This window comes from Neomonachus schauinslandi, chromosome 12 (assembly GCF_002201575.2).
Source record: "Neomonachus schauinslandi chromosome 12, ASM220157v2, whole genome shotgun sequence".
NCBI lineage: Eukaryota > Metazoa > Chordata > Mammalia > Carnivora > Phocidae > Neomonachus > Neomonachus schauinslandi.
In genome coordinates, this window is record NC_058414.1 from 98985763 (window position 1) to 98997758 (window position 11996).

The 11996-nt window shown below is 47.3% G+C and overlaps 1 protein-coding gene across 1 annotated transcript in view; it reads right to left on the bottom strand.

Annotated features, from left to right (window-relative positions):
- Positions 1-9965: 9965 nt before the first annotated feature.
- The window catches only part of ZNF746 (zinc finger protein 746), a 21440-nt gene continuing 19409 nt past the window's right edge, over positions 9966-11996 (bottom strand). Inside the window, exon 8 of the mRNA XM_044920024.1 lies at positions 9966-11996. Coding sequence (XP_044775959.1) covers positions 11652-11996 — 345 coding nt within the window. The 3' untranslated portion in view covers positions 9966-11651.

Consider the following 11996-nt stretch of genomic DNA (forward strand, 5'->3'; position numbering starts at 1 on the left):
TTTTTTTTTTTTTTTTTTTAAGCATCATTGTTTTTGAGAGATAGTCCTGTTTAAACAAGAATATCTGGTTCATTCATGTTAACCACCATATAGTATTTCATTGAATAAATAAACTCCAGTTTACTTTCCCTTCCCCGGGGGAATGAAAACAAACCTGCTGGTAGGAACATCTGCATTCATGTCTGATTGCCCATATTTGAGTTTCTCTCGGAGAGACCCCAAGACACAGAAGAGTGGGTGACAGGGGCGCCTTCCTCTTCCCTACGTTCACCAAATCGCTCACCAGTGAGATGGTGCCCAGCGACACTCCCACCAGCCGTGCCTGGGGTCCTGTTTCCACAGCCTTGCCAACACTTACTGATAATGGACTTGGAACCTTGTCCACACAATGAGTTTGCAATGATAGTTCATTATTTTACTTTGTGTTGATATTTGTATTTCCCTGATTATTAAGAGAATGGAACATCTTTTCACATTTACTAGACATTTGGTTTCTCCCTCTTGAAATTTTCTCTCCATATCCTTTGCCAATGTTTCTGTTGTGAGGTCTTTTTCTTATTGGTTTATAGGGTTTTTTTTTTTTTTTTTAAGATTTTATTTATTTATTTGACAGAAAGAGACACAGCGAGAGAGGGAACACAAGCAGGGGGAGTGGGAGAGGGAGAAGCAGGCTTCCTGCTGAGCAGGGAGCCTGATGTGGGGCTTGAACCCAGGACCTTGGGATCATGACCTGAGCTGAAGGCAGACGCTTAACGACTGAGCCACCCAGGTGCCCTGGTTTATAGGTGTTTTTGAAAAACATATTGTGGATATGACCCCTGTCACCAAACTTAATGTGCTTACTGATAGGATTGCATTTTCATCTACCGTTTTGCTAGTTGTTTTCTTTGTGTTCCAAGTCTTCGATAGTTTTTCTCTTTCTTTGCCTGCATTTGGATAGAGTATTTGTTTTTTAGTAATTCTATTTTCACTGTACACTTATAAGTTACACCTCATTTTTAATGGTTGCCCTAAGTTTTAAAATATACAGCTTTAATTTTTAATAGCCTATTTCACGTGAGTTACACCCCCTCAGTGCGGTGCTTTAATCTAATAGCAGGTTACTCACCATCCTTTGTGTTATTGGTAGCATACATTTTATGTTTCCAAATGTTATCAGCAGGAAGCGTGAGTCCTCTAACTTTGCTCCTCTTTTTCAAGATTGTTTTGGGCCATTCGGGATGCCTTGAACTTCCCTTTGAATTTTAGGGCCAGCTTGTGAATTTCTGCAACTAAGCCAGCTAGAATTTTGATGGGGCCCAGAAATCAACTAATCAGCTAATATCCCATGGAGAAGCACCCAGATGAATGAATATATGATCATTCTTTTTCAGATGAATATAAGATGAGAAATTCAATATTAATTTTAGATTTTCTTGTTACCAAAATAAAATGAACGACTTCAACCACCGAAGAGTTAATTACCTGATTTGAATTTATTTTTCTTTGTCTTCTAGAGTATGTGAAAAGGGAAAAATAAAAATATGCCTTCCATTTGACATGTTTAACATGAAGCTACTTTTATAACTGTATGTCCTCTCAGTATATTCCCCCCTCAAGATTACTAGTTGCATATTTGATATATTAATATTAAATATTCTGTAGTCAGCTGAAATTTTTTGCTATAAACTTTTTACAATAGGAATTGTTCCAAAAACCAGACATGTATTTTTTTAAAAAGATTTTATTTATTTATTTGGCAGAGAGATAGAGCCAGAGAGCACAAGTGGGGAGAATGGCAGAGGGAGAGGGAGAAGCAGGCTCCCCGCTGAGCAGAGCCTGATGTGGGGTTCGATGCAGGGCTCGATCCCAGGACCCCGAGATCATGGCCTGAGCCAAAGGCAGATGCTTAACCCACTGAGCCACCCAGGCACCCCCAAAAACCAAACACGTAAAGCAGTGTTAAAATGAGAGCTGGGGTGCCTGGCTGGCTCAGTCTGTAGAGCATGCAACTTTTTTTTTCCCCTTCAGATTTATTTATTTATTTGAGAGAGCAAGAGAGAGGGAGAGAGAGAGCATGCACTTACTTGCATGTGTGCAGTGCGGGTGGGGGGTGGGCAGAGAGAGGGAGAGAGAATCTGAAGCAGACTCCCTGCTCAGCGTGGAGCCCTACGTAGGGCCAGATCCCACAACCGGAAGATCATGACCTGAGCCGAAACCAAGAGTGGGTCCCTTAACTGACTGAGTCACCCAGGCAGCCCAGAGCATGCAACTCTTGATTTTGGGGTTGTGAGCTCGAACCCCATGTTCAGTGTAGAGATTACTTGAAAATAAAATCTTTTTTTAAAAATGTGATCAAAAGGTGTTTTTTTTTTTTCTTAAATGGTTCTCTTTTACAAACATCTTGTATATTGTTTTATTATTTCTAACTTATTATGCTGTGACTATAAAAAGGGGTCTGAATAACATTGGTATTTGGAATTTGTTGTAATTTGTTTTGTAGCCAGTTTTTGTAAATATTTCATGTATTTGAACATAAAATCTCTAATTGTTTGGATAAAATTAGTTAAATATGCTCTTCAAATATTCTAGATTTTTACTAATTTTTGTTTATCAAATAGAGGTATATAGAAATCCCCTTTTGTGATTTTTTTCAAAATTTTCCTCATAATTCTGTCATTTTTTGCCGTATATGTTATGAGTCCATGCTGTTAGGTCTACTGTACCTTATTTTTTTCATAATACGGTGATCCTTTTTATCCTAGTAATGCTTCTTGCATTAAAGTCGGCTTTGTCTGAAGGTATTTACTAGTCCATTTCCTTTCGATGAGTGTTTGCTAGTATAGCTTTTCTCCCCCAACTCTTTACTTTGCACCGTGTTGTACTTTTAAGTGTTAGGCACGTCTCTTGTAAACAGCATGTGACAAGATGTCAAGTGTCATTTTGTCCATGTCTGGGGATCGAGGCTAAGGCCCAGAGCTGAGGACCAAAGGCATAAGCTGGGACCAAAGGCCCCACAATTTACTTCCGTGTGGCCAGAAGGAGTTGGGACAGTCACTCACCTGCGGAGCTTCACCAGGAAGCGCGCCCTCAGAGCTGACACCTCCTCCCCACGCACACATACAAAGAGGACTAGAGAGAAGGCGGTTCTTGGCCATCCTCCCCTTTCCACGTGAGACCATTCAGTGTCCTCTGTGGAGCCCAGGACTTTGCTCATTGTCCTTTCCAGGCTCCCTCTTCTGTCATAGGGAAGAAGAGAAGCACTTGCTATGTGTCCCCTGAAGTCTGTGAGCATGCTGGTACATGGAAGCAGATGGCTTTTAAAAGTTTTTTTTTTTTTTTTTTTAAAGATTTTATTTATTTGACAGAGAGAGAGAGAGAGCAAGTGCACACAAGCAGGGGGAGTGGGAGGGGGAGAAGCATGCTCCCTGCAGAGCAGAGAGCCTGACGTGGGACTCGATCCCGGGACCCTGGGATCATGACTTGAGCCGAAGGCAGACGCTTAACGACTGAGCCACCCAGGCACCCCCGCCCCCACAGGTGGCTTTTAATGTAGAGATTTCTGAAAGTTTAAAGACATCACAGGGAAAAGGAGGGGCTACTCCCACCCTGCTCGAACTCTCAAACCCCAATGGTGCAATAAGACCCAAGCAGTTTCCTTGCCCTCTTATATAGGAGCACAGCAGGTCGGGGGCGGGGGACCCCTGGGGTGCTCATATGCCACAGGCCAAATAATGGGTTGCTACTCCTGGGAAGAGTTAGGGGCAGACATTTCTTGATAGCCCTCAGGAAATGCTTCTCCATGTCAGAGGAATTCAGGGTAAAGCTGAGTACTACCCCAAGACAACCTCACATCCCCACCTCGTGGAACCCACTGTACCAGAGGGGCCCCACAGTCCCAGGTGGCGCCAAGCTGAACGAAGTCTCTGTGGCAACACACATGAGCACATCCTCCCTCATGTCCTTTTGGAACTCTCCACGCTTTGGCCAAAAGCGAGGCTTTGTGAAGTCCTAAGTTGGAGTCTGGGTGAAGGAAGTGTGGGAAGACTGGAGAGAGAAAGGAGGAAGGGTTTGAGGAGCAGACCCTGTGCTCGCCCCACCCCAAGCTGCTGGGGCCCCAGACAGATCTAGCCCGAACTGGAGTGGAGAGGACACAAGGTCCGACTGAGTTTGCCACTGAAGTTCAAGTATGGTTCAGACTGAGGCTGCAATGAGACTTTTCTGGTGAGGGAAAGTGATGAAAGATTTTGGAATTTTGACAACATGTCATCATGGTACAGAATAGCCAGCAAGAGGAGGGTTGACATAATGTGATTATGGGGCAGTCTTGGAGAAAGGGAAATTTATGCCCCAAGGAATATTTCTCACTAAAACTTCAATGCATAGAGCTTGATCTCTGTTTAGTTTTATAATCTGACAATGCGTCTTTTGACCAAAGAGCTTATTTTCTCTTCATAGTGAATAGCAAGAACTATTTGTTTTTTTTTTCTGTCACCTTATTTTGTGATCTTTATTTACCATAACTTTGCTCGTTCCCCCCTTTTCCCACCTTCTATTAGATGAATCAAGTTCTCCTAATTCACCTTTCCTCCCTCTGCTAGGAGCCACTCCTATTCTTTTAGAGGCTATGATGAACATTTAAGTTTGTATGATTGACTTACAAATATGTATGATTGCCCTTGCCTGGAAATTACAAAGACCGTAGGATGCTTTCACTGACATCATGCTCCGTCCTTCTTACCCACTGTCTAGTGTCATAGATACTTTGTTTTGTATCTCCCAAATTTATTATTGTCTTATGAAGTCCACAGATGTTAATATTCACCCATATTTACTATTTTATTTCCCCCTCCTGATTCCCCTTATGATACCTCCTCCTCTGTACTGGGTTCAAGTTTCTTCTTCCCAAAGACAGTCCTCAGCAGTTTTTCAGCGAGGGTCTATAACTGGTTCATTCTCAGTCTTTATCTTCTGACAAACGTCTTTATTTGGCGTTGCTCGTGTGTGATAATCGAGCAGGGTACAAAAGCTAGGTTGACAGTATTCCCTCTCACCACTTTGCAGGTGTTAGCTCATTGTCTTCTGACTCTATTGTTATCCTAGAAGAGCCTATGGTCTTCTCTGACACCTTTTCCTTTCATGCCAATCTCTTTCTCTGGCTGCTTTTAAGATTTTCCTTTTGTTTTTGGTGGTTTTAGTTTCACGATGTTTCTAAGTGTGGCTATACCTTTGGGCGTCTTGAATTTGAGGATTTGTGTCTTCCATCAAGTCTTGAAGATTGTCAGCCATTCTTTTAAAAATGTATTTCCTCCTAATTTCTTAATTATCTCTTTCTAGATGAGAAAATCTGATTAGATAGGTGTATGGTAGGTGTTTTTGTCTATGCTCTTAAACATATCATATATCTCCATCCGTGATTTTCTCTTTCATTTTGGGTATTTTTCTCATCTGTAGCTCATTTCCCTAATTCTTTTCAGCTGTGTCCAGGTAAGTTGTTTAACCAGTCCGTTTAATTTTTTTAATCTCAGTGACTATTTTAGTTCCAGAAATTTTGTTGTTTTTTCAAATGTCACTTTCTTTCTAACAGTATCTTGATTTTTCTTCAGGTCCGATTTGTTTCTATTTGCCAGGCTTTTCCCATGCTGTTTCTTCTACTTTCTGCCCTCTGTTAGCTTTATGCCTTATAAAACTATTCCTGTTACATTCTATTTTGGATGATCTGTACATGAATTCAAGTTCTTGGATTTTGATCCTGCTGTTTATTGTATTCTCCCTAATGGCGGACTATGTCCTTGTGCGTTTTGCAATTTGCGATTGTGAGCTTATATTGAGCCGGGCTCGTGGTCTGGATTGTGGGATAGTTCCTCCTGGTTGGGGGTTTCCTTCAGCCAGAAACCTCAAGTGCTCTCATTGGCCCATTGGCCTCAGTTTTTGTCAGTTGGTCAGCCCTGTGGGTAATGTAAATTTGAATCCCAGCCTCCATGACATATAAGCTGTACTTTTAGATTCTTAAGGAATATATCACCCTGCCCACTGCCATCACCCAAAGCCCAGCCTGAGGCATAAGCTTTTTGTCATTTGTGACTGCCATGGCGTTCTGCCACTCAGATCTTCCAGAATTTACCATTCAGCTACAAGGAGTGCAGTTAGCTGACAGCTGTATTTATTAACGCCTTCAGGAAATGCCTTGGCTTTCAAGCTAAGTTCACGTTGTTCTCGGGCAGCCCCAGCCAGTGAGGGAGCAGGTGGGGTCCAAGGGCCTGGGCATTTCTGCTCAACACAGGACTCCTCTAACAGGAATTATTTGCTCTAGAATCCTTTGGTTGGCTCAAACTCTGTCAGAACCACAGTATGTTCTGTTCCTGCTGCCCAAACCTGCTTGCACTCCTCTTCCCGTTCATGGATGTTAGGTCTGTGTCCTGGTCTGAGACTTTGCCTGCAAAATCCTGCTTCCTCCTGCCTTTACCTTTTATAGCATTATTCTCCAGTAAACGTCCTGCACTTCAAACTGTGACTTGGCCTCTGCTTCCTGAGGACTCAACCAGCGTATCATCTTTTAGTGTTGGGGTGCATTTTTTCTGAACCATGTATTTTCTGAAGACGAGATCTTCAAGGGACTTTCTCTGGAGGAGGTGTCAGCTCCAACTCTGACCTTCACAAGCCCAAGGCCTATATACTCTTCTCTTATATACCCACCCTCTTAGATGCAGCAGCTGTTCACCTGCTTATAACGTGGGTGTTGTTTTGTCTTCATTTCTGGTACACTAGGATTTCCCTTTATTCCTTTCTAAGCTCTGTATTTAAAATTATATTTATTATATCCCATCTGGAATTTCCAGATGTTTATATCAGGTTATACAACCCACAATATTTGCATTTATTCCTTTTTGCCCTATTTTTAAAGACAGATTATTTGAGTATATATGTTTAATGTCTAAATTGCGCTTTTAATGTGTTTAAATAACCATGTATAAATTGCACAACACTCGGGGTTAAAAGGAGCTTGATGATTACGTCACATCAGGAACTTTGTTTATAGCTGTCTGGGAATGAAGGCTGCCTCAGGATTTGGGTAAGTGTACTGCCTCATCTTTATACACACACCTTTATACACATTTCCAGGAACACATTATATACAAATTAGGGGGGAGCCTAATATGAAGACAGAAGGAACCCGAGCAAGGGTCTATGAGAAACAGGGGAGACATCAGTGCCACCTGCAGAGACCAGGGACAGCTGGGTGATGCTGAGCCATGACCTGAGGGGTAAGGAGTGTACCAGGTGCACGGGGGAGCTGGGGGGCGGGGCACTGCTGCAGCGGGAACAGCATGTGCAGAGACATGGAACAGCATGGTGCTCAGCAAGACAGGCAGTTCAGTTTAGGCAGGAGATGAAAATAGGGAGGAGCCACCTCATGAGGGGTCAGCTATGCAGGCCTAAAATTTGGATTTTCAGCAGTAGGTGACGGGAGTCATTGAAGGACTTTAAGCCAGAGAGTGAGAGTGCTCCGATTTCCCAGTAAGGAAGGTCACCCTGGGTCAGTATGAGGGATGGCAGGATGGGCTGGGAGTTACACCCTTGAGGTCCAGGAGGACTCTGACAAGCCTTCAATGATGTGGAATAAGACTGACGAATGACAGAGAAAAGGAGAGAGAGAAGGTTACAGGAACCTCAGAGGAGGAGGGGTATCTTCCCGAGAATGGAGATGAAATAGAGTAATATTTAAAGGAGCCAGCACAACCCTCACAGGTCTTGATGCTGTTGAAATGGTTACGGCACAGTTGAAGAATGATGAAGGTAAAGAAAGATGTCAGGAGGAGGCGGGCATAAGATGGGTACCTTTCTATGGGCAGCAGAGGGTGGCTGATGAGCATGATGAACCTCAAATGTTCTCACTTAAGCACATTATTTTAGTGCCAGAACATAGGAGCATCCACGGAGGATTTGGCCTGGCCTCAGACAGGAGATGAGGATTGCCCTGGGAGTTGGAACGTGTAGTAAGCCAAACATGGTCCTCCCAAAGATGTCCACATCCTAATCCCTAGAATCTGTGACTATGGTGCCTTACATGGGGCACCTGGGTGGCTGGTTAAGCATCTGCCTTTGGCTCAGGTCATGATCCCAGGGGTCCTGGGATCGAGCCCTGCATCCGGCTCCCTGCTCACTGGGGAGTCTGCTTCTCCCTCTGCCCGGCCCGCCCCCCCCTTGTACTCTCTCTCTTGCGCACACACTGTCTGAAATAAACAAAATCTTAAAAAAAAAAGATGGTACCTCACATGGCAAAAGGGACTTTGCAGGTGTGATTAAATTAGGATCTTCAGATGAAGTGGTTATTCAGGATTATCTGGGTGGGCTCAGGGTTGTGGAAGATTCCGAGAGGGAGGCAGGAGAGTCAAAGTCAGAAAATGATGTGATGATAGAAGCAGAGGTTGGAGTGACTCCCACGGAAGATGAGGGCCACGAACCAAGAGACGCAGGTGGCTGCTACAAGTGGGAAACAGCGAGGCAATGGATTCTCCTCTGGACTCCGGGAGGAACGCAGCCCTGCTGACACCTAGATTTTAGCTCCCTGAGATTCATTTTGGACTTCTGACGTCTAGAAGCATAAGACAAATCTGTACTGGTTTAAGCCACCAAGTTTGTGGTCATAACAGCAAGAGGACACTAACCGAGAAGGGACCACTGTGCTTTGGCCTAAGCAGGCTGCTTCGGGGCAGCAGTGGGCCCCCAGCCCAAGGTGTTCGCCTGGTCGCCCTAACTGCTGATCAGGTGCCCCTTGTGGAAGTTGATACTGAGCTCCAACCCCCGCCCCCCCAACCCTGTCCTCCCCACGTTCTCTGTTTTTTTTTTTTTTTAAAGATTTTATTTATTTGACAGAGAGAGAAACAGCGAGAGCAGGAACACAAGCGGGGGGAGTGGGAGAGGGAGAAGCAGGCTTCCCGCCGAGCAGGGAGCCCGATGTGGGACTCGATCCCAGGACCTTGGGATCATGACCTGAGCCGAAGGCAGACGCTTAACGACTGAGCCACCCAGGCGCCCCCACGTTCTCTGTTTTGAGAGTGCACCCAAGCCAGAGCCTTGGGAGTCGGCCACTGAGTGAACCACTCTGGCTGGGGGCTTTGGCATGATACCTGGGCTTCCCGCACGCAGGACGTGTGGCAGGAGAGCGTGTGGGAACGGCCAAGGGCGGCGCTGGGCTGGAGGCATGGCGAGCTGGGCAGACACCAGAAGGGTCCCTTGCTGATTGCCCAGGACTGGAGACACGGCCAGTGGGGAAGCGGGGAGGTAGGCAAGCAGCGCGTGAGAGAGTCAGGGCTGCCCGTCACGAGTGACGCCATCATCACAATGGGCCTGGCTGAGACCCACTTCTGCTCTTTCTCCATGTCCCACTCCCGTGCCCTTGGGGCAATTTTACGCAGATTTTATTTTACATTTTCATTTTCTTAAAAAGACAAAGATCCAAATGTGAAAGAGACGGAACACACGAGAGAAAACATTAACAATCGTTAACTCTGGTTGATGGGAACGTGGGTGTGAGCCCGGCTCAGACACCACGGGCGGACTTCACTCCCGGCCCAGGAAAACCACCACCCCAGGCATGATCAGATCTTTCCTCGCCCCTGCCCAGCCAAGATGCGAGGAGAGAACATCCAGCACCCACTGTTTTCTGATATTCTGCCCTTTTCCTCCCAGACCTATCTTCACGTACATCACATCAGATTACATAAAGCCAAATTACACAAGCCATGATTACATTCTGAAGCCCGGCGACGGGATGCGCTACGGTTTTCCCTCCACGGTGTCAAAGTTCTCTGGATTCTTCCACTCCTAGCTCTCAGGGGCGGTGGCCTCCCTGGGTCTGAGGTGACCAAGCGCAGGCGGAGGGCGGAGGGCGTGAGGAAACTGGCCACAAAGCCCGCGAGCAAGAGGGGTTTGGAGGCCTCGGTGCCGAAGCATGGGTCTAAGAATGGAACCGACCAAAGCGCCTTGGTGCTGGTTAGGTTTTATTTTAACAGGATGTTTCCTCTTCATTTGTTTTTCAAAATATCAGTTATATCAATATTAGAAGTGTAAACAGGTACAAAATATACAGTACATAGAAACAATTTTCTTAACTAGTCTATTGCCTAATAAAAGTACGCATGAGGGAGCTGACTGAACGGAGGCCAGGGTCTCTTGCTCCTCAGGGGAAACAAGTGACCCATTTGGGGGAAGGGAACCAGTCCAGTGGCTGTTCCAACAAAACGGGATGGACACTTGTGTGGGAGGGACAGCAGTGTGGTAGAATCAAGAAAGCTGGGCCACTTCTAATTCTACCTGTGAGATGTCAGACGGGGAATGAACAAGCGCTCGGCCCTTGCCCAGCCTCTCAGACCTGCCACCGGGCGCCCCCCGGGGTGCGGGTGGGGGTGGTGAGCACGCACACCGGAGGGGCGGGCGCTCAGCTACATCTTGACGCCTGACGACTTTGCTCCGGCAGATGCACAAATCTTAAGAGGGCAAAGACGAAAACCTTCCCTCCCCCAAAACTGATGCTCCAGGAGGATGAGCCGTGTCTAATCAGAGGCCCCTCCTCGACTGCGGGCACGGCAGCTTGCACTCACCGAGCGAGGCTGGGATGTGTCCCCCTTGAGGAATTTACTTCCTCATCTCTAACAAGAAAGCATACTGGTCCTGCGTGCTTCACAAGGTCACAGTAATCAAATGAGATGCGAAGTGAAGGCATTTTGACAATGAAGAAACACCACACAGACAGAAAAGGAAAGAGAGGCATTTCGCTGGAGTGGAAAGCGGCCCCACTCCGGGGTGGGCAGGCCAGGCTTTGTTCCTGGCTCTGCTGGGATGTGACATCGAAGGGTTCCACTTGCCCGCCTCAGCTGCCTCACCTCTGCAGCCTTAACACTGGGTTTTCAGATGACTCTCTGTTTATAAGGCTCTGAGTCACCTAACAGGGTGACACCACCCAGACCCCTTTCGATAGGGGTGACAGATGGCCCATAATAGGCCAGCCCGTTTGGGGGCCTTTTCAGATGGAGGAGAGCTGGGAAATGGGACTGGCTGCTGGTGGGCAAGTCCTTCTCCCAGCTGACACGAGGTGGGGGGGGGGGTTCCACCTTGTAGAGGAGGTGGTGGCGTGGCGAGATTGAAGCCCTGCCCCGCCCCAGGCTGAGCACAGCTTTGGGGGGGGGGTCTCAACTCCCCCCAACTCTGTGCCACCACCAGCCCATCCCTAGACATCAGTGGGGCCTGTGTCCCCAGCCGGCCAACTCCGGGCACACACATAGTCAGACTTGGTAAGGACACAGTCCACACAAACACGCTCCGGAAACCAAAAGTATACTATAAAGTTTAAACTGGTGCTACGACTATTTTCCAGCTTTTTTCGTCAAGAATAAAAAAAAAAAAAAGTTTTCATAATTAAATTACTTAAAATTCTATGCTGCTCAGTTTCACAATCAGAGAGTTCTACTTTGTTTAGAGGTGGAAGCCAGATAGTTTCTCTTTTTCCAGGGATCAGTTCAGCAACTTGGAAATCGGCTTCCCCCAGGCTCTGTTCCGGCCTCCGCTTTCACCACCACCCCGACGTCTACAAGTGGGACTTCGGCCACGCACGGCCTGCGGGGGCGAGGGGGCCGGGCGCCCCGGCCCGCCCGGGGGGGGGGGGGGGGGGCTCACAGGTCCGCGCCATCGCTGGGTCCCAGGACGCTCAGGCCACAAGTCCAGTCGGTCACAAGGTCTGTGGAGGCCAAGGGTCCTTTAGAGGCCGGGCTCTTGAAGGGGTCCGGGGGGCCGGCCGGGAGGGGCGGGAGGGGCTGGCCGCGGGCCGGGCCCTTGGCCCCCGCCGCGTGGTTGCGCTGGTGCTTGCGCAGGTGGTCCTTGCGGATGAAGCTCTTGCCACAGACGGTGCAGGTGAAGGGCCGCACGCCCGTGTGGGTTCGGTAGTGGTCGATGAGCTTGGAGCGCTCGGTGAAGCGCTTCTCGCACTCGGTGCAGGGGAAGGGCCGCTCGCCCGTGTG